At 43.8% G+C, this 23,097-nt stretch overlaps 2 protein-coding genes across 13 annotated transcripts in view; one reads left to right on the forward strand and one right to left on the reverse strand.

Moving 5' to 3' along the window:
• The window catches only part of LOC140916595 (X-linked retinitis pigmentosa GTPase regulator-like), a 92,943-nt gene extending 87,006 nt beyond the window's left edge, over positions 1 to 5,937 (reverse strand). For 7 of the 12 annotated variants that reach the window (XM_073358317.1, XM_073358278.1, XM_073358318.1 and 4 more), the window contains exon 1: positions 5,870 to 5,925. In XM_073358317.1, coding sequence (XP_073214418.1) covers positions 5,870 to 5,897 — 28 coding nt within the window. In that variant the 5' untranslated portion in view covers positions 5,898 to 5,925. Of the gene's footprint in view, positions 1 to 136; positions 664 to 866; positions 891 to 2,166; positions 2,237 to 5,869 lie in introns of those variants that run through there. The other 5 variants (XM_073358291.1, XM_073358298.1, XM_073358305.1 and 2 more) reach the window with 5 other exon arrangements.
• A 12,098-nt stretch (positions 5,938 to 18,035) lies between these two features.
• Positions 18,036 to 23,097, forward strand: part of OTC (ornithine transcarbamylase) — a 38,449-nt gene continuing 33,387 nt past the window's right edge. Inside the window, exon 1 of the mRNA XM_073358322.1 lies at positions 18,036 to 18,188. Coding sequence (XP_073214423.1) covers positions 18,112 to 18,188 — 77 coding nt within the window. The 5' untranslated portion in view covers positions 18,036 to 18,111. The remainder of the gene's footprint in view (positions 18,189 to 23,097) is intronic.

The raw sequence follows: 23,097 nt of genomic DNA on the forward strand, positions 1-23,097 counted from the left end.
CTATCCTCTAAGAAATACGGCAATATTGCCATATGTAAGAGGGCTTAAAAAAAATGAAAAATTTGACCCAAAAAAGTAAAACACAAAAAGCTCAACCTGAAAGCAGGCTGAGACAAAAAATAATAATCTCACTTACGTTTACACTTGAATTCAAACAGGTTTTCCAAATTGGATTAGACAGAGACACTGAAAAGGTTGACAGGCTCCAAATCTGACCACTCTTCCTCACTCATCTGAAAAGATACATTTGCTCTAAAAACTGCCCCCTAAAAGCAAGACTCTCAGCCCTTGAAAACTAGGGCTGCCAAAACCAACTTCCATTTTAAAATTATGATCTTTAAAAAAAAAAAAATCCAACCCTGGAGATCTTTATTTTTTACACTCATAATTCTTCCCACTTTGGAGAAAAAAAGAATCTCAAGCTTATTGTGCTACAATGGACATATAAATTGAAGGATTTGCCCAACATCATGCAGGAAGACTGTGAAAAGCCAGAACCAGGACCAGAACTCAGATCTCCTAACTGTGAGTCCTGTGCTTTAACCATTACACCATTCTTCCGCAAAAAGAATTTTCATTGTTTTGAAAAGTGAAAGCCCTATACATACAAAAACACACACACACACCCCTCATGCCTATACACACACACACAGTAATGGATGAAGTAATGTTCATGGCTATTCCTGTAAAATACTGTCATATAGTTCTAGAGATATTGCTTACATTGAAAATTAATAAATGCAATGCTTTCTATTATGCTATTCTCCCCGACATTCCCAACTTTGTTTCTTAGCTTCAATTTCTAATGCTCAACATTTAAGTCTTCTTAAAGAAGTTTTCCCTGTACTTAGGAAGAATATGCTTACTTTACACATCATTTTGTTCAGGAGACCATCCAGAACTGCATCTGCTGCCCACAGAGCTTTGAGATTTTCATAGCTTTCTCTACTGAAAGCTAGCATTAGTGCAGGAGAATGAAAAAATGGGGAAGGGGGTCCAGTACCCACCTCCACTACATCTGACAGCTCTACCATCGCTGCCAGCTCAGAGCTCCAGGGGCCCCACCACCTGTAGCAGATTGGAACTCTGAGTCCCATCCCCCTGGCAGCTGGGACCTGCAGGGGGCCCCCACCACCCATTGTGGCTCATAGCTCCAGGGCCCCGGCAAGCTGACATTTTCAGCCCCAAATGTCCCAAGACAGAAGCAGAAAATGTTACAGAATACATGACTTCCGTAACATAATCTTAGCCTTAATTATAGATGACAATTTCCTAATTCAAAAAATGTTGCACCCAGTGTGGGGGAATTCATGATTAGACTTTGTCTAAACAGAATAAAGAGGAACTGATCACAGAACTAAAAATTAATGGTAGCTTAGATACAAGTGATCATGACTTGATCACAATTATAATGTTCAAACAGAATAAAGTCCAGACCAGTAATATATATACTTGGTGCTTTAATAGGGCCAGTTTCACAAAGCTGAAAACAATTATGAGCCAAATCAATTGGGAGGACAAATTTAAGGACATTTAAGAATCGTTTAAGAACACTTTACGAGAGGCCCAAAAAATCCACAAATTGAGGAAGAAGGCCATATTGATTTAAAAAATGACCGGGTTTAGACAGGAAGTGAAGGCAGCTATAAAAAAAAATGTAAGTATAAAACAAATGGAAGAACGGGGAAGCTGATGGCAATACATTTAAATCAGAAGTTAGGGATTGTATAAAACTGATAAGGGAAGCAAAGGTACGCAAGAAGAAATCAATGGCCTGCAGAGCTAAGGCTAATAAGAAGGAGTTTTTAAAAATATATTAGAAACAAAAAGAATTCTGAGAATGGTACTGGTCCATTACAAGATGGAAACGGTAGAATTATCAATAATGCAAAAAAGGCACCAGTGTTCAATAAATATTTCTGTTCTGTATTTGAGGAAAAAACAGATGATATAGTTTCATCACATCATGATAACAATCTTTCCATTCCACTAGTATCTCTGGAGGATGTTAGACAGAATCTACTAAAGTCAGACGTGTTTAAAACTTCAGGTCTAGATAACTTGCATCCAAGAGTTTTAAAACAGATGGCTGAGGAGCTCTGGGGAAGTTCCAGAAGACTGGAAGAAAGCTAATATGTCAGTTTTTACAAACATAAACGGGATTACCTGAGTAATTATAGGCCTGTCAATATGACATCAATCCCAGCCAGGATAGTGAAATGGCTGATACAGGTCTCTAATAAAGAAATAAGGAGGGTAACATACTTAATGCAAATCAATATGGGATTAGGGAAAACAGACCCGGCCAGACTAATTTAAGATTTTCTTTATGAGATTACAAATTTGGTTGATTAAAATAGTTTTGGTGTAACAGACAGATTTCTGTAAGGCATTTGACTTGGTACCACATGAAATTTTGATTAAAAAACTAGAATGATATAAAATTAACAAGACACACATTAAATGGATTAAAAATGGCTAACTGATAGGTCTCAAAATGTGATTGTAAATGGGGAATCATCATAGAGCAGGTGTGTTTCTAGTGGGGTCCTGCAGGGATCAGTTCTTGGCCCTGTGCTATTTAACATTTGTATCAATGATCTGGAAGAAGCCATAAAATCATCACTGGTAAGTATACAGATGACACAAAAATTGGGTGGTAAATAATGAAGAAGACAGGTCCCTGGTTCTGAGCAATCTTGAGCGCTTGGTCAACTGGGGGCAAGCAAACAATATGCATTTTTATACAACTAATGTATATACCCAGGAACAAAGAATGTAGGCTGTAGGTACAGGATGGGGGGCTCTCTTGTGGGAAGCAACGACTCTGAAAAAGATGTGGAGGTTCTGGTGGACAACCAGCAGAATGTGAGCTCCCAGGGTGATGTTGTGCCCAAAACTGCTAATGCAATTTTGGAATGTATAAATAAAGGAATTTTGAGTAGGAACAGAGAGGTTATTTTACCTCTATATTTGGCACTGGTGCGACTGCTGCTGGAATACTGTGTCCATTTCTGGTGCCCACAATTCAAGAAGGATGTTGATGAATTGGAAAGGGTTTTGAGAAGAACCATAAGAATGATTAAAGAATTTGAAATCATGCTTTATAGTGACAGACTCAAAGAGCTCAATCTATTTAACTTAACAAAGAAAAGGCTAAGGGTGATTTGATTACAGTCGATAAGTATCTACCTGGGGAATAAACATTTTATAATGGGCTCTTCAATCTAGCAGAGAAAGGGATAACATGATTAATGGTTGGAAATTGAAGCTCGACAAATTCAGACTGGAATAAGTTTAACAGTGAGAGTAATTAACCACTGGAACAATTCACCCAGGGTCCTGGTGGACTCTCCATCTCTTGCCACTTTTAAATCAAGATTGAATGTTTTTCTAAAAGATATGCTTTAGGAACTATTGTGGGGAAGTGCTGTGGTTCGTGTTACACAGGAAGTCAGACTAGATGATCACAATGGTCCCTTCAGGCCTTGGAATCTATTACAAGTATCTTTTTTTTACTATATCCACAATGCTACTCTTGAACTAATAAATATTAACCAAAAGTGTGGTCTTAGTTTTTGCATTTGTCCCCCTACAGAGAGGTGTCCATTTTCCATGTCATTTGGATATGCTTAGAGTGATGCCCTTGACATTAATACCAGGGTAGAAGTGTCTGCCAAGCTGAATAGTAACATATTTTGTTCAGTTAAGAGCCCTATGGCTGAATATATATATATACACACACACGCAGTAAAAACTTTTTTTTCCCAGCATGTTGGGGGAATGGGGGTTGCCAGTAAGTGAAAAATGCCAGTTAACTAAGAGGTAGGCAGTTTGGGTGCAGCAGGAGTGCAGGGCGCAGGCTCTGAGAGGGAGTTTGGCTGCAGAAGGGGGCTCGGGGCAGCGGGTTGGGACATGGGAGAGGGTGCGGGGTGCCGGATCTGTGGGGCACTCATCTCAGACGACTCCCCGCAAGTGGTGACCTGTCCTGGCTGCTCCTAGGAGGAGGCATGGCAGACTGCTCCACACACTGCCTCTGCCTGCAGGCTCCACCCCTGCAGCTGCCATTGGGCGTGGTTCCCAGCCAATGGGAGCTGTGGAGCTAGCACTCAGGGTGGAGGCAGCACGCAGAGCCACCTGCTGTGCCTCCACCTAGGAACAGCCGGGACAGGTCGCCACTTGCAGGGAGCACCTGAGGTGAGCGCTCCCTGGATCTGGCACCACACACCCCCTCCCGTGCCCTGAGCCCCCTCCCCCACCCAAACTCTCTCCCACACCCCGCATTCCACACCCACTCCCACACCCCAACCCCCTACCAGCCCCAAACCAACCAGACTATAAACCGGAATTTCAGTGAAGCTTTCTGGTTGGTGATGTGCCAGATAAAACAGCTTTTACTGTATTCTCAATACAATACATACAAAAAAGGCAGAGGGAGTCACAATTTGCACTGCATCGGGTAATTACATCATAAAACACACATACTTTTAAAATTTATTTGATACTAAATTTAGCAACTTAGTAAATATCTTCATATTTCCCAGGATAACAATACAGCTTGTAATACTATAACAGGGTTCAAAAAAAGAACTAGATAAGTTCATGGAGGATAGGTCCATCAATGTCTATTAGCTAGGATGGGCAGGGGTGCAAAACCATGCTCTGAAGTGTCCCTAGCCTCTGTTTGCTAGATGCTAGGAATGGGTGAGAGGGGATGGATCACTTGATGATTACCTGTTCTGTTCATTCCCTCTGGGGCACCTGGCATTGGCCACTGTCAGAAGACAGGATACTGGGCTACATGGACCATTGGTCTGACCCAGTATGGCTGTTCTTAATACATAGTAAGAATATGCAGATATTTTAGCTCCAATTGACATTATTATAAAATGTCGTAGACTAAGCCACATTCTTTAGCAGCTGGAAAATAGTCATGATAAGATTTTAAATGTGTTTTATTAGTTTCTGGGGGCAACATTTTCTTTGCCTAAAATCTTTTTTTCTTGACTGAACACATTCTGTACATGACAGCAGTTGCTCTGCAACAGACACTTTATTTTGTCATTTGCCTGAAAAAAACCAAACCCATAGAATAAACAGTTTTATATGGAATTACATAAGGAACACCATACCAGGAGGGTCCAATGGTCCACCTGGGCTGATACCTTTCTTCAGTAGAGGCGAGTGTGATGCTTCTCAGAAAAAAGCATTAGAAGACTAAATCCGTATGATTGTGTGCTACTATGATGGGGCTGGGGGTGGAGGGCGGGGGCCACTTGCATGTAACCTCAGCCCGCAGTTCTCTTATGATCTGTAGCATGAAAACCGATAATACCTAGCACTAGTGAGGATAAAAATGAACTATCTGTACTAGGCGCTGCAACTCTTGCTAGCTCTCAAGAGGCCAAAGCGTGGCCCAAATTGCCCAAGGTACAAGCCAGACATTCAGCGGGGATGGGACACGCACTTCGAGCAACAGGCTGCGCAGGGGCCCCAAAGAAACGTGCCAACCCCGGGCCCGCCCCGCCGCCGGCCCGGCCAAGCCCGGGGCGAGAGAACTGGGGGGCCGCAGCCGGGCTCGCCCGGGCCCCGGCGCCGCCGGCAGCCCCCAGGGGAGGGCCACTGTGGGTCCCGCCCCGCAGCCCCCGGGCGGCCCGGACACGGGAGTCCGGATCCTTCCGCGGAAACACTCAGGCACCGCAGCGCCCGGGCGGGGGGTTGAAGCCCGGGGGAAGCCGAGCACGGGACGGAGCCGCCCCCGCCCCGGGGGCGCTTTGCTCACACAGGGGCTGCCCGCGTTTCGGGGCGGGCCGCGGCTGGGACACAGCGGACGAGCGACCCACACCCCGCAGGGACCCGGGAGACTCACCGGGCACCGGCTCCTCCGCCTCCCCCATGGCGGCTGCGGGCGGCGGGGGGCGGGGGCGGGTCCCGGAAGTAAACAAACCTCCTGCCACTGGCAACGGGAGGCGGGGCCCGGCCATAGAGAGCCCCCGCGCGCGCCCCCTGCCGGCCGGGGCGAGCCGCAAGCGCGGCCCGGCTCGGCTCGGCTCGCGGGGCGGTGGGGCGGGCGGGCTGGTTGCAGGGTTTTCAGCCCTGCTGGGCTCTCAGGCCAGGTCTTGGCTGCCCCGTGAACCCCGGCTCCCAGCCACGTGCCTGCCCAAACCTGGCTCCTCTCCGCAGACAGCAGCCCCCCCAGCCCTGAGCTGTGGGGGTGCAGCCCTGGCTGGCGCAGTCACCCTGCAGGAGGGTTACGTCAGGGGACTGTTGCCCCCTTCCTAACAGTCAGGGTGGGCGTTTTGGTTGCTAGCTCCCAATACTAAAAAGGGGGAAGGGTCGATGGGGAATCAGGACCCTGAGACTGACAGTCCCCAGGAACAATGGGGAGAGGCCAATGCTCCAGGTCAGCCTGAATGACAGGGTGGGCAGGCTAATCAGAGAGTCAGGAGGCCACGGAGGTCCCCTCCTCCCTGTGAGCTGGATTTGCCTGGGTCAGACAGAGTGGGGCCCAGCTGAGCTGGGGAGCAGAGGTGGGCTAGATGCAGGGAGAGCAGCCCCTGTCCTGGGAGCAGAGCTGCAGCAACCAGAGCCAGAGGGACCAGAGAAGCAGCCCAGGGAGCTGGAGGCAGAGCAGCAGCAGAGTGGGGCTGGCGATGGGGCAGTCTGGAGCCAGGTGTCCTGAGCAGCTGGGGAGAGCGAGGGGTGACCTTGGGCAGTGGGCCCAGCACAGGGAGACGCCTCAGCCAGGAGGCTCTGCAGGCCAGACTCATGGGGGGGGATTGGTAACCCTGGCAGGGCGGGGGCAATGCTGGGAAGAAGGGTCCTGCCACCTAGAGCGTGAGAGCATGTGGCCACCACCAGAGTGAGTGTCCAACCCACAGCATCCCTGCAGCACAGCCAGGGCCTGAGAAGGAGGCCTGGGATTTACAAGGAACAAACTGCGAACTGCCCTGACATTCCAGAGACACTGTTTGTGATGTTCCCTGCCACAGAGTGGGGTGATGTGTTTCCTTTAACCTTTCCCATTTTTCGTTACTCTTTTTAAAATTAATTGTTGATTAAATAACTTGCATTTGCTTTAAATTGTATGTAATGATCAGTGGGTCAGAGAAGTGCCCAGTGCAGAGAGAGTACCCTGGAGTGGGGACACCCTAACCGCTGTCCTAGGTGACCACAGCAGGGTTGGGGATCAAGCCCCACAGGAATCCTGGGTGCAGCCTTGTTGGGGTTATGAGGACTTTGCCAGACAGGGGAACGGAAGGGGAGTCCTCAAGGGCAGGGAGGCCTCTGGGTAAAGGAAGTGGGAGCAAGGACTCAGATCCTTTCGCTAGCCCACTTCACCGGGGTAGTACAGAAGCCAGGAAAGTTCCCCACAATAGCGGGACTATTCCCTCGCTTACAGTTAGGAGCCAGGCTTCACTTTTACTGGGACTGCGGCTGTATGCATGCAGGGGGGATAGCGCCAGGACTGATAGTTCTTCAGTGCCCCCCTCCCCCTGGCCAGACAAGCTCTCAGGCAATCAACCGGGAAAGAATCCCACTCAGAACATCTCTGTACAGAGAGCCCTGGCGCATGGCCCCAGCCACATGGCTGAGGAAGTGCAGAAACAGGGAGGGCACAGTAACACATATACACAGTGCTGTGGGCACTCCCATGGGCTAAAAGGCTAAACCAGGTGATCAGACCCAGGAACCAGTCACCCATATTAACTGTGCAGATGCGGAGAAGACAAAACCTAAGGGTGTTAAGTTTCGGAGTGGTAGCCGTGTTAGCCTGTATCAGCAAAAAGAATGAGGAGTACTTGTGGCACCTTAGAGACTAACAAATGTATTTGAAAATAAGCTTTTGTGGGCTAAAACCCACTTTATCTGGTGCATGCAGTGGAAAATACAGTAGGAAGATAGATATAGATATACACACAGAACATGAAAAAATGGGTGTTGCCATTCCCACTATAACAAGAGTGATCAGTTAAGGTGAGCTATTATCAGCAGGAGAAAAAAAAACCTTTTGTAGTGATAATCAGGATGGCCCATTTACAACAGTTAACAAGAAGGTGTGAGTAAAAGTGGGGGGGGGGAAATAAGCAGGGGGAAATAGTTTTTACTTTGTGTAATGACCCATCCACTCCCAGTCTTTATTCAGGCCTAATTTAATGGTGTCCAGTTTGCAAATGAATTCCAATTCAGTAGTTTCTCGTTGGAGTCTGGTTTTGAAGTTGTTGTTGTTGTAGTATTGCCACTTTTAGGTCTGTACTCGAGTGACCAGGGAGATTACTTACATGCCTCCAGCTTTCTTCCAGACCTTCCGTTGTCTACAGCCAAGCTCTGCGATACAACCGCATTTGCTCCAACCCCTCAGACAGAGACAAACACCTACAAGATCTCTATCAAGCGTTCTTACAACTACAACACCCACCTGCTGAAGTGAAGAAACAGATTGACGAAGCCAGAAGAGTACCCAGAAGTCACCTACTACAGGACAGGCCCAACAAAGAAAATAACAGAACGCCACTAGCCATCACATTCAGCCCCCAACTAAAACCTCCCCAACGCATCATCAAGGATCTACAACCTATCCTGAAGGACGACCCATCACTCTCACAGATCCTGGGAGACAGGCCAGTCCTTACTTACAGACAGCCCCCCCAACCTGAAGCAAATACTCGCCAGCAACCACATACCACACAACAGAACCACTAACCCAGGAACCTGTCCTTGCAACAAAGCCCGTTGCCAACTGTGTCCACATATCTATTCAGGGGATACCATCACAGGCCCTAATCACATCAGCCACACTATCAGAGGCTCGTTCACCTGCACATCCACCAATGTGATATATGCCATCATGTGCCAGCAATGCCCCTCTGCCATGTACATTGGTCAAACTGGACAGTCTCTACGTAAAAGAATATATGGACACAAATCAGACGTCAAGAATTATAACATTCAAAAACCAGTCGGAGAACACGTCAATCTCCCTGGTCACTGTAAGGTGTACAGTGTAGACGTAGCCTTAGTTTTTCCCATTTGTTCTGAGCTCATATTTTATTAAAAGGTGTTTCCAAACTAGCCAGGTTGCTCATTTGCAGCTTTATTTTCCTGTTATTCTCAAATATTAAGCTTGTACATTAAGTGAGAAAGATTTGCTTTTCCAACTGTTAAGATGTCAATTTTCAAACTCAGCAACACTAAAAGTTGAGTGAAAACAAAACGGAAAGGTACTTTAGAGAATATTTGTGGCAGAATAGGCTATGAAAGTTTTTTTTCACACTTGCATTTTTAACAAATACTCTCTTCCACTTTTGATTTTAGTTAAATATCTCCATCACATGTATCAGAAGAGTCTCTGAACACTTTAACAGAGTTGCCCACATTCTTCAATCATCAGCTTCCCCCTGACATATATGACAGCTGTAGAATTAGCAGTTTTCTTGGAACAAGATTACTTACAGCAAGTAGTCAACAAGCGAGGAGAATGGGGGAGCAGTTGATGAGGATATCAACTTTAGGGCTGCTTTGTCCCTTTAGAGGATGACAGACCAGGCTAGGGCATAGTGAAGAAATAAAATAACCAGAATTTCTCAATCTATGGCCAAATAACATTTGTGGATTTGAGTCCAGAAGATATGAAAGGGGATGTTTCCATAACCAGTGATGCAATGTAGCCTTTGGCAGAAGACATTTAGAGTAATATGATGGTAACTCTAGCTCTCTTATTGGTGATTGTAAAGACAGCAGTGTAATCTGTGAGTAATAAAATATTGCATTTCACAAACCTATAACAAGTGAGAAAATGTATAGGGTATGTAAAGCTTTCTTGAATCATTTGGCCTGATTCTCCTCCTCTAACACCAGCGTAAATCAAGAGTAACAGGCCTGCTAAATCCAGATATCTGCTTTATGAAGTTGTGGATGTTTTCACAGTTGCAGGGCTAGCTGCACCTCTTTCCCCTCCCTGGTCTCTGAGTGCTCCCCCTCGGTTGTCAGGCCTTATACCTTTACCTATCCCAGATGGAATTCCATAATTTTCCCTCTCTTAGCCTCTGCCCTGGGCTACAGTACCTCATTTATCAATTGTGCTTGCTCAGCAGATCCAGTGGGGTTTGGCACACTTTGGGAGTGTGTGACCAGTGGTATACAATGATCAGGCAGTCTTCTGAAAACCAAAGTATTATTTATTTTATGTGTAGGAACAAAATACTGTATGCAGAGAAAAAGGATTTTTAGTGTACATGCATGTCTGCCTTACCTAAACCCCTGCTATACCCTGATGGTAGCCTAGGAAAGCCTAACTTCTTCAGACACTCCTGAGGTGCCTGCACCTTAGTCTGGTCTCCCAAACAACTCATTGAACAGCTACTGCCTTCTTGAGAGAGAGAGAGAGAGATCCTTTGTAAACTGCCAGAGTTTTTTTGTTCTTCTGAATTCCTGAGCTTTGGTCCATTAAGACAAACCTAGTTTTGCAGGTTGACTAGGGAGAAGTAAAATCTTTAAAGCTAAGAAACCAGGTGTTGTCTTTTACCTCTCAAGTGTTTGCTGAGGGGTGGCTTATCTTGAGTCATTCTTTTTCCTTTCTGCTTGTTTTCCTTACAGCCCCCAATAAACTGAACCTATTTATTCAAGTAGTAAACATGACAGTAACCAGGTCAACATACAGTATTTATAAATTATTACAGAACAGCTCCATGACCATCATAAATGTCATGCAACAATGGTACAGAATCAGAGAAGGCATCTTTCTCCACTTTCTCTGTGAACCAGAAGAATGATTAGAATAAGGAAAACAGTATTTTCTCTCTCTCAAGCTTCTGCGTAGAATCATCCCCACTCCCCCCACCTCACACACACTCCACCTTTTAAAGAAACAGTACAAATATCCTCAGAGACACCTGAACCATGCCACACCTCATAACATTTTTAATATTTTTGGGTGGGGAATTTCTCGATTAAAAGAAGATATGGGATGCATTGGTGAAATGAGAAATAGCAATCAAAGCATGGGCTGTGGGTGGAGCCCCCCTTCAGGGAGGCTAGCCCCAGCTCTGCCCCTTTGGCCCAAATGCCTCCTCCATGCGGCTGGAGCCCTTAGACCCCCTGCAAACCCCCACACAGTTGGGGCCCCCATGCCCAGAGGAGCCCCGGGCCAGCCGAAGCCCCGAGCCCACCCCTCCCCCCCCGCCTGGAGGAATCCTGGGTCAGCTGCAGCTGCATCTCCCCTCCTTGCCCTTCCCAGACCCCAAGCTGCCCGAAAGGGAAAAGTGTCTCTCAGGTCCAGAAGAAGCTTTTGATATGTCCCATGCAGGTTCCAGGGTGGCTACAGAGGTCACTCCTTGATCTGCACAAGCTGGCAACTGACAAGAATGACCCTCATTTGTGTGACTTCTGTTCATCACTAATCTCCCTGGAGTCCATGGGGCATAATAAATCAAAAACATCCCCCCAAAACCCTGCAACTGAGGGTCCGGAAGACACAGCAGTTCCAGGGGAGGCTGCCTATTATACCCGCCGCCCATGAATCAAAGGTTCAACTAAGCAAATAAATGAACACAAATTACTTTGCAACTTGACTTACTTAGCAAAGTAAAGAGGGTAGTCAGATGCCAAATATAGTTTATGAAAGGGATGAAATTTGGAACATTAAAAGGAAGTAGTTTTTGATTCCAAGGTCGAATGAATAACAGAAAACATTTTTTAAAACAGTCTCAGGGCTAGCCCTTGTTTTCTGGGCAAACAGGCTGGAAAGGAGGACAATAGCAACTCTTTTTGATGATGTATGGGACTGTCATAAAAATAAAGGGAAGGGTAACCACCTTTCTGTATACAGTGCTGTAAAATCCCTCCTGGCCAGAGGCAGCATCCTGTTAACTGTAAAGGGTTAAGAAGCTCAACTAACCTGGCTGGCATCTGACGCTATAAGGGGACAAGATACTTTCAAATCTTGGGGGAGGAAGGATTTTGTTTTGTGCTCTTTGTTTATGTGGTTGTTCTCTCTTGGGACTGAGAGAGACCAGACAGAAATCCATCTTCTCCAACCCATCCTAATCCAAGTCTCCAATATTGCAACCAGTATAGGTAAGCCAGGCAAGGCAGATTAGTTTATCTTTTGTTTTATGTGAATTTTCCCTGTCCTAAGAGGGAGGTTTATTCCTGTTTTCTGTAACTTTAAGTTTTTGCCCAGAGGGGGATCCTCCATGTTTTGAATCTGAATACCCTGTAAAATATTTTCCATCCTGATTTTACAGAGGTGATTTTTACCTTTCTTTATTTTTTTAATAAAAGTCCTTTTAAGAACCTGACTGATTTTTCCATTTTTCGAGGGGTTTGGGTCTTTGATGATTTTGTAATAAATTGGTTAGAATATTATTCTCAAGCCTCCCCAGCAAAGGGTATGTGTAGGGTTGGGGGGATATTTTGGGGGAAGACTTCTCCAAGTGGGCTCTTTCCCTGTTCTTTGTTTAAAACGCTTGGTGGTGGCAGCATACTGTTCAAGGACAAGGCAAAGTTTGTACCTTGGGGAAGTTTTTAACCTAAGCTGGTAAAAATAAGCTTAGGGGGGTCTTTGATGCAGGTCTCCACATCTGTACCCTAGAGTTCAGAGTGGGGAAGGACCCCTGACAGGAGCAATATTAAAAGGCTCTAGAGGGAGCAGTGTCCAGTCTGCCTAAGCTGAAAAAAAGTTAGCATAGAGGAGGTCATTTGAGAATGGTCAGATCAGATATAAAAGAAGGAGGGAAACTGAAAAGATATGAGAGATCCTGAAGGTAAATTAGAAATCTTGTCCATTTCAGTTTTGACTGAAACCTGAAAATCCTGTTTTCTAGAAGTTAGGATGTTGTGGATGTTGGCCTTGGCTCTTGCAGTAATTTTGTTTGGAAAACAGTTTTTAATACCAATGTGTTTGTAAATAAAAATACAATTATGGTACTCAAAATATAGTTCCTAATTTAAAACCCCATTTCTAAGTCAGTTTTTAAAATTACACTTTATTTTATAATGTGAATGATTTTTTTATAAAACAAACACCATCCAGCTTGGGCCTCATGCCACAGAATGTACTCTGGGTCATCAAGTAAAACTTCATACATTATCACATGTCCCTGTAGACCAGCGGTCAGCAACCTTTTAGAAGTGCAAAAAGAAAAGGAGTACTTGTGGCACCTTAGAGACTAACCAATTTATTTGAGCATGAGCTTTCGTGAGCTACAGCTCACTTCATCGGATGCATACTGTGGAAACTGCAGAAGACATTATATACACAGAGACCATGAAACAATACCTCCTCCCGCCCCACTCTCCTGCTGGTAATAGCTTATCTAAAGTGATCATCAAGTTGGGCCATTTCCAGCACAAATCCAGGTTTTCTCACCCTCCGCGCCCCCCCCCCCCCCCCCACACACACACACAAACTCACTCTCCTGCTGGTAATAGCCCAAATCCAAAGTGACCACTCTCTTTAAAATGTGTATGATAATCAAGGTGGGCCATTTCCAGCACAAATCCAGGTTTTCTCACCCCCCCACCCCCCTCCAAAAACCACACACACAAACTCACTCTCCTGCTGGTAATAGCTCATCCAAAGCGACCACTCTCCCTACAATGTGCATGATAATCAAGGTGGGTCATTTCCAGCACAAATCCAGGTTTTCTCACACACCCCCCCCCACTCCCATACACACACAAACTCACTCTCCTGCTGGTAATAGCTCATCCAAAGTGACCACTCTCCCTACAATGTGCATGATAATCAAGGTGGGCCATTTCCAGATCACTTTAGATAAGCTATTACCAACAGGAGAGTGGGGTGGGAGGAGGTATTGTTTCATGGTCTCTGTGTATATAATGTCTTCTGCAGTTTCCACGGTATGCATCCGATGAAGTGAGCTGTAGCTCACGAAAGCTCATGCTCAAATAAATTGGTTAGTCTCTAAGGTGCCACAAGTACTCCTTTTCTTTTTGCGAATACAGACTAACACGGCTGTTACTCTGAAACCTTTCAGAAGTGGTGTGCCAACTCTTCATTTATTCACTCTAATTTAAGGTTTCGCGTGCCAGTAATACATTTTAAGGTTTTTAGAAGGTCTCTCGCTGTAAGTCTATATTATGTAAATAAACTATTGTTGTATGTAAAGTAAACAAGGTTTTTAAAATGTTTAAAAAGCTTCAATTAAAATTAAATTAAAATGCAGTTCTTATCAGTTTAGTGAAGTGGTTCTTAACCTAGGGTGCGCGATGCCCTTTCTGGGGGTGTGAGATGCTCTTTCTGTGGGTGCGAAACATCTGAGATTTTTTTAGAAGGTAAATCATCGAAAACACAAATTAAGCACAAGCACATAAATACAACTACTTTGTTTCATCAGACCTATGTATTTTTTAACATACATTTTTTAACCATTACTACAATATACAAAAAGCCTGAGCAGGGCAGTCAGGGGGTCCCAGGAGGGGGTGGTCAGGGGACAAGGAGCACGGGAGTGGGGGTTGGATGGGTCAGGGCTTGCGAGGGGGGCAATCAGGGGGCGGGGAGTGGGCCGGTTGTTTGGGGAGGCACAGCCTTCTCTACCCTGGTGTAGTGTATTACATTTCTCCCCATAGGAATGTGTTACTTACAGTGTACTACTTACGGCTGCCAGTCCTGGTGATCCACAAGTAGCACACTCCTACGGGGAGGAATTTAATACACTACAGCAGTGGACAGAACCCCAGGCCGGCAGCAGGCTGAGCAGGGGCAGTGGCCGGGACCCCGGCTGGCAGCAGCGTGCCAGTAAAAATCGGCTCGCATGCCGCAGATTGCCGACCCCTACTGTAGACAAAAAGAGATAGGGAACAAACGCTCATGGTAACTAATGCAAGTCATAAGGTTGCCTGAACATCAGAGGTCAGATGACATGGTACAAAGAACTAAGTTTCAATGGTTTCTGGGGTGATCAGAATCCAGACTGGTTCTTGTTCATAGCTGGCTAGTGCATAATATGTATGCATATACTCAGCACTGCCAAACCCTAGCATTCACTAATCATGAGTCAGATATCCAAAAATCATGAGATTGCAATATATAGATATATATTTTCACGTTCTTTTTACTTGCCTTATAATTCCTGAACTTTCAGGGTGCACCTAGGGCACATTTTCAAGCTTTTCTCCATAGTTATGTGGGCTACAAACTTACTTTAAAAAAAATGAATCCTGAAATTCTCACATAATCTCCTGATTCCAGGAGCTGGGGCTTTAAGTAAAAGACCAAATATCATGAGACTTGCAATAAAGTGATAGGAGTTGGCAACAGTGCATATTGTATTGAGCTGTACCTATTACGTGTCTTCCTTGAAGAAAAATATAGCAATCTATACTCTAAAAGTGCATGTACAGTACCTAGCAAGAGCAGGTCCTGGCCCATGACTAAGGCTGCTAAATGCTGCTGCAATATAAATAATATAATAAAAAATGAGTTTGCTGATGATTCTGCTTTCATCTCGGTATTTTTAAACGAATACAGTAGTCAAAGAGGAAGCCCAGTGACAGAGGAGGAAACAAATATTTTTATACTTTATTATATTATTAATTATTATTATTACACATTACCTGATTGCATCTAAGGCTGCTACATTTGTATTCAAGGACAAGCTGAAATACTCTTGTCACTACTGAGCTTGTGACTGGTGAAGTTGTAGTCCTTCCATTGATTTCAGTGGACATTGGACTGGGCCCTTTTATTGCCAGTTCACATTATATTCTATAGTTTTAAAATACTGCTGCCAAATGTTGAGGGAACAAATGACTGTATGTCGACAAGCCTTAATTTTCCTTCTGTCTATGGTACTGAGACACCCTCCCCCCCAGCCTCCATCACTGTAGTATCTGAGTACTTCATAATCATTAATGTCTTTATTTAGCCTCACAACACCCCTATGAGGTAGGGAAGTATTATTATCCCCATTTCCTAGATGAGGAACTGAGAAATTAATGGCCAGATTTCCAAAGGTATTCAGGTGCCTAATGACAGAGAGAAGTGTCTAACGGGATTTTTAAAAATCCTTAAGAAGGTTAGGTATCTAACTCTCATTTTATTTCAATGGGAGTTAAGCACCTAATCAGCGTAGGTACTTTGAGCATCTGGCCCCAAATTGGGTTGTGAATGTCACACAGGAGATCTGTAGCAGAGTAGGCAATTGAAGCCAGTAGGTCTCTCAAATCCCAGCCTAACCCCCTAACCACTGGACCATTCTGCCTCTAATTAAATTATTTTCTCTGCTGTCAGCAATACTTCACTATGAGAGGGCAAAAAATAAAACAGATTTCCTTGCAAAAACACTTTAACAAAATATAGAGCATTGCCCCAACTAGGTTGGGCACATGGCATGTCCCCTTGCCTTCTCCATAGAGAATATCAAAGAAACAGTGAGAGACAAAGTGGGTGAGGTAATATCTTTTATTGGCCCAACTTCTGTTGGTGAAGGACGAGCTTTGGAGCTACACAGAGCTCTTCTTCAGCATTTTGCCCTCCAACAGAAGTTGATCCAATAAAAGATTTACTTCACTCACCTTGTTTCTCTAATATCCTGGGACCAACAAGGCTAGAACAACACTGTACACAAAGAAACATATCGGCCATTAAACAAAAAAACAACATTTTGCTTGTTGATTAATTAGGAAGCTTTGGAAAGGTTTGGACTAGTTTATGGGATCATCACAAAACATTAAACAAATGTAATCATGAAAAACAGAAAACTGGAACAAGATTAAAAAACAAAGAAATGAGGATCAATTCTTCTTCTCAATTCAGTGGGAAAACTGCCATTATTTTCAGTTGAGGTAGCATAAAACCAAAGTTACCAAGAATATATGAAGTTTCTAGATGAGATTCAGAATGTAGCGGATAAAAAAATGCGATCAAAGGAGCATATTTTTCAATACCATAATTTACCAAGTATAGGGTGACCATATGTCCTGTTTTTGGCCCGGACAGTCCATTTTTAAGTCCTGTCGCAGCCATCCTGACTTTTTTGGCAAAAGTGGGCATTTGTCTGATGTGCTTTTGCCAACTTGATCAGTTGGCAAGAGCAAACAGAACAAATGCCCACTTTTGCCAGAATAGTAGGGTGCGGAGTAATGTGCGGGGTGGGGGAGGCAGGGCTCAAGCAGGGTGCAGGAAGGGCTCAAATGAGCAGTGATCATGTCCCAGCCTCGCGATGGGGAGGGAAGGTAGCAAGCGGCTTGGGCCAGCCCTGCAGGCAGGGAGGGGGGCGCTTTGGACTAGCCCATGCAGTGTCCCATTTTCCCTTTAGGAAATATGGTCACCCTAACCAAATATTGTAAAAAGAAAAGGAGTACTTGTGGCACCTTAGAGACTAACAAATTTATTTGAACATACTGAAATTTTCCACAGTATGCATCCAATGAAGTGAGCTGTAGCTCACGAAAGCTTATGCTCAAATAAATTTCCACAGTATGCATCCAATGAAGTGAGCTGTAGCTCACGAAAGCTTATGCTCAAATACATTTGTTAGTCTCTAAGGTGCCACAAGTACTCCTTTTCTTTTTGCAAATACAGACTAACACGGCTGTTACTCTGAAACCTGTCAAATATTGTAAGCACCTTAAGATGAAGGGGTAAATTTCCAGAGACAAACAAAATTATTAAGCTCTTTACCCTCATTGGGAATCTTACATGTAGAGCACCGTGGCACAATTTGAAAGTTTACTCCTAAAAGGCAAACTATTTTAGAACACTTAAAAATAAATTTTGCTGCTCCACATTCTTCTTAGTCTGTATCCACCATCTTGCTCTCATGTACAAATACCTAACAGCATGGCATTGTTAAGAAATAATATTGATACTGCCATAATGTAATGCTCCCTCATGCAAACGCACAATGAGTTGTGCAACTGACCTTGTGAGAAACATCTAGCTGTAAAATCTGAATAAGGGGAGATTCAACCTCAGCTCTCAGCTGGTTGAAATTTCACAACTAGGAAAATACAAGATAAGGTTGCCTCATCATGATACTACCTTTGCTCTCTCCCTGAAGCATAAGGCATTCTCTGCTTCATAGAACTTCAGATTAGTTGACTTTGCTCCCCGGACTAAGGCAACTTTCATTCTAAAAGAAAATGCTCTTTAATTTGCGGAACCTGCTCAGTGCTGCAACTTTAAGAAAGAGCAGCAAGCAACTGGTGCAACATTTTCGGTAAGTGTATCATTTAGATTTGTCCTTCAGTTCGCAACATTTTGAATCATAAACCTGGAAACTAAAGTAATGAGTTCTGTAGAGAGATCAGTATCTCAGCTAAAGGCCTCCTTCAGCGTTCTTAGAGCTGTTTTGCTCTTTGTTTTCAGGCAGCAGACTGTAATTGCACATGAGACGGGAGGGTTTTTATCCTTTCACTTTTCAGTCCTTCTGGAATCATGTTCCATTCTTTGCAAATGGTTAGCAGCACACACTGAAATATTTGTTTTTTCTTAAATTCAATTAATCTTTGAGTGCTGGAGGTAGCATCATCACGTATCATAAACGCCCAATCACATATCTGAATATAATGTAAGGGACTGTAATTTCTACAGACAAGTATTTTGATCAAATATTGAAGGGGAAAATTCTCCTTTCACAGCTTCACGGTGAATTTCAGCTCTAGTGTTCTGCTCTCTCTCCATATAATACATGCATGCAGGAAGAGCATAATACCAGGGTCAAGACTAAGCATGGAGATCTGAGAGCAGCACTTGGATGTAATTGTTTCAACAGTGTAGATTGCGCATCTCATGTGGGCCTCTGAAAAATACATCTATGACAATATTTAATTACACCATTTTCAATCCTTGTCACAACTTGAAGAACAAGTTAAAATTAGAGATTTAGGGCTTGAATCTGCATCACTGAGATCTTTAGGTGTTTTGACATTGACTACAATGGGAACAGGATATAACAAGTTTTTAAGTGTTCAAAAACTGTATGCAAGGGTTACATACGCACAGATCCTATTAAACTATAAAAGTCATTTTCACTTGTCTTCTTTCTCCTTTGGACCAGTTTGAAAATGTTTTCTGAACTCTCTGATTTATTCATCCCCGCATGTGAAGGATGCCCTGTAATAGTCCAGCTTTGCATTTGCATTGTTGGTGACTAGCAAAATCTTGCTTTGGTTGCAAACTTGATATGGAAGTCATTATGGGGAAATAACTACAGTGGCTCCGCTTTCTCAAATGTGGCCACATAACTTAATTGGGCTCTCTATGCTATTTTTACAGACTCACTTTTTTACCATAACTACCCTCTAAATCGGATTATAAGGGAGACTATGTTAACACAACCCTTACTAACTTAAGATATCACCATAAGCTCTGATCAATGCCAGCTAACCAAATGATGGTTTAGAGCTCCAGGAAGTCAACCAGTTATGATAATGATTTAAGGAAATTGCCTCTCTCATTCAAAAAGAAAAATCCTATTTGGCTTACGATTTTTCACATTGATTTTGCTTCCCTGTATACAAACTGCCACTAGTATTTATTTGGTCAGTTATGCCTCATTTGAAAAGACACTGGCAGCCCTGAAAGGAACACTACACATTGCTGAGGACCATAGCTAATAAATCTTGAAGATCAGTTTGGGTCATGCAGAATTTGGCTGAAATTTTTTTAGGGCTGGAAACAATAAAATGTTAGAGACAACTCAGTGAGGGAGAGTGGAGTGACTGAGGAGCAAGAGGTTGCAGAGCCATAGAAGTAGAACTCATGCATGGGCCCCAAATTCTGGTGACATTTAACATTAGGCTTCAGATTTATCTGCTAAAAACCTGGGAGTCAAATATTTGAATATTTCCGTTGGCTCCCCAGAGCCATTCAGAAAAAAGCAAACAAACAAATAAAAACCCATGCCATCTCTTTATGTTCCAATCAATTCAGTGACCTGCTCACCCTGCCCTAATCTAAAAAAAGGGAAACAATTAAGAAACAAAGTTTCCTTACAGTATATATCCATAAAAGTTAGAAGCAGAATCACATTTAAGCTGTTATTTAGTCTGCCTTGCTATTTTATTTTTCATGAGATTGTGAGAACTGCCCAATACATATGAAGGCTCAAAGTCAAATCTGCTCTTCAGTGTCCAAATATATGTCAGTGTGTATCTTGTAAAATCAGGTAGAGCACTTGAACATATATGCAAATAAAGGATTTTGCTGGTTATACCATACCTGTATTGATTGCAAGGTGCTTTGCAACTGAGTGCTTTGTGTGATTTTTAGTTGTTTTCTTAGTTATTCAATTTGAAATTTTATTTTATTGCTTTATTTTTATAGTATTTTATTTTTAAGTTTTGCTAGACAAAGGTATAAATAGATCTCAATAGCCCACAGGACCTATCCTTTCAGAAATATCTTGCTAAGAACAACAGAACACATAGATTTAAAAATTAGGATCTACTGGTTTGTTGGGTTAACAAACATTGTGAACTTCAAAGCCAGATTTCCAAAGGGATTTAGGGGTCTAGATATATGGCTAGGCATCTAGTGGGATTTACAAAATCTCCTAACCATGAGAGTTAGGTGCTTTTGTATATTGCACTAGATGAGTAACTACTACTAGAGCTGGCAGGAAAATGGAATTTCCCTCCCAGTGGAAAATTTCCATGTTTTGAAGAAAAAAAATTGTTCCAAGTCAGGGCAAAGTCAAAAAAATCAAAATTATTCTGGAGGAAAATTCTGAAAAATTCCTTTCTGAGAAAACCAGAAATGGGAGCCTTCAGCTTGATCCTCGCTGCCTGACTCCAAGGGTAGCTGCCACTTTGTGTTGCCTGACTCCTCAGAGAGCTGTCTGCTTGCAGAGTTAGGAAGCTCCAGGTGGCAGCTGCCCAGCAGGCTGGGGATCCTGGGCTAGCAGGAAACTAAGCAGGCTAGTTTCTATGGAAAGTTTCAATGGACGTACCACCTTCCCACAGAATGTTTCCACAAAGCAGCATTTTCTGGAGGAAAAGTTCTGTCAGAAAATTTTCAACCAGCTCTACTACACGTCTTTAGGTGCCTGTCTTTGTAAACCTGGCTCAGAGCTACTAAAATACAACTAATAGATGTTTGTTACTAAGCAAATGTAAAATAATTATGGGTGAGGTTTCCAAAAGTGCTCCAGGTTGGCCTTACTCTGCTCCCATGGAAGTCAGTGGGTATTTTACCATTGCTTTCGCACAGTTATACCAATGCTTGTGAAAATTCCATCCTATAATAACCTATCAGTGCCAGATTTAAAAAACAATGTGGGCTACTCTAGGGTGCCCATACATCCTGTTTTGGCTGGGACGGTCCCTTTTTTAAGCCCTGTAAGTTGGCAAGAGCAAATGGGACAAATGCCCCGTTTTGTCCAAAAAGCAGGGTGCAGATGAATATGTGAGGGGATGAGCAGCGATGCCAGCCCCATATAGGGGGAGGTAGGGCTCGAGTGAGCAGCCATGCCAGCCCCAGCCTTGCGCAGAGGGGGCAGACAGGGCTCGCAAGCAGTGACGCCAGCCCTGTGCGTGAATGGGTGCTTGAGCCATCCCCGTGTGCGGGGAGTAGGGCACTCGGGTGAATGCTCAGGCCAGACCCGTGGAGGTTGGGGGGCGCTCGGGCTAGCCCCACATAGTGTCCCATTTTTCCTTTGGTAAATACGGTCATAAGGCTACTCTTATTCCTTGTCTCTATGCTATACATATCCCCTGAAACAGATGTCACTTTGGGAGGGGGGCGGGGGTGGAAACAATCCAGTCTGATGTTGTAGTTATTTCATATGCAAAACTCCCTGATGTTGTATGTAAATGTGCAGAATGAATGCAGAATCAGGCCCAGATGCTAGTGCACAGTACTAACCACTTCTGACCAGGTAGAAATCTTTTTGAATCTTCTGAATCATTTTAAATAGGAAAGTTTTCAATTGACATTCCTGTGCCAATGTTGGCGGAATCTCTTTTTGTGCTAGATCTTCCACCCGCTGACATCCATGGGTGTTCTGCAATTGACTTCAGTGGGAGCAAGGTTGCAGCATATATCTTTAATGGCTAGAATAGCCTCTTTGGGGATAGTTTTCCTTGCCCCTGGGGATAGGAACCAGGTTAACTTCGCGGTGGATCCAGTGGTGACCCAGCACCTCCCTGCAGCCCACCACCCCTCTGCATGAGAGCATATAGTGAATCCTGATCGGCTGGGCTTTATGCCACGCAAGACAACTGCCCCACATCCTGCCCCTGCTTGTGCAGCTACTGCATCATTTCCATTGTAAAGAAGCCCCCTGCACCAAAAGAGTTGAGGACAGAATTTACCTGGTGGAGCAAACATTTTTAAAGGGGTCAGTAATAAAACAGTGTTTAGAATGGATATTTTCAGTTATAGGGAGAACTACTGCTTCTTGGGTTGAACATGTGACGGACTGTGAGATCTGTCGTATTTGCACATGAAGATTTAAGAACTGCCGTGACTGTGTGTGGTACCACAACTGTAAGGTCTGGAACCTTGTGTGTGCAGAGTTCCATGTCTTGCCTACACCAGGAGGATCGTAGAAAAAGAGTCCCACTAGTTTGACATGATGGTAAAGACAGCAGAAGCCTCGAGAGCTTCATATGGCACTGGTGCTCCCATTCAGCTCAACTGCTAGTAGCACTCCTAGGGATTTTTTTGTCTGCAATTCCTGGCCTCAGAGACCTGTCAGCTGGAAGCAGTTTCAACTGAGCATTGGCTTGAGGCTTTACTCAGGAATGGACTGGAGTTGGAAGTATTTGCAAATAAAACCCCACTAACTCCATTCATTTATTATTTTATTCTTCTTGGTGTTTTGACTCTGATCTAATTAAAGTCACTGCAATTAATGAGAAAGACATACTTGGCTTAGGACCTTCTAAGCTTTAGTACTAGTGAAGTGCAAGTTGTGTTATAATAAAGAGGGTTGCAGATATAATCAGTCCCTGTTTAGCAGAGAAAGGGTTAAATTACCTATCAGTCTTCATTATTCGGTTTAAGGTTATAGGAATATTGGCTTTACTCTGCTGTTTGATCAAGTCATGTGCCATGTAAGATAATATGAACTTTGCAGTGTCACTTCTGTGGGAGACTATAAACATTCCATTTCATCTGGTTCT

This window comes from Lepidochelys kempii, chromosome 1 (assembly GCF_965140265.1).
Source record: "Lepidochelys kempii isolate rLepKem1 chromosome 1, rLepKem1.hap2, whole genome shotgun sequence".
Classification (NCBI taxonomy): Eukaryota; Metazoa; Chordata; order Testudines; family Cheloniidae; genus Lepidochelys; species Lepidochelys kempii.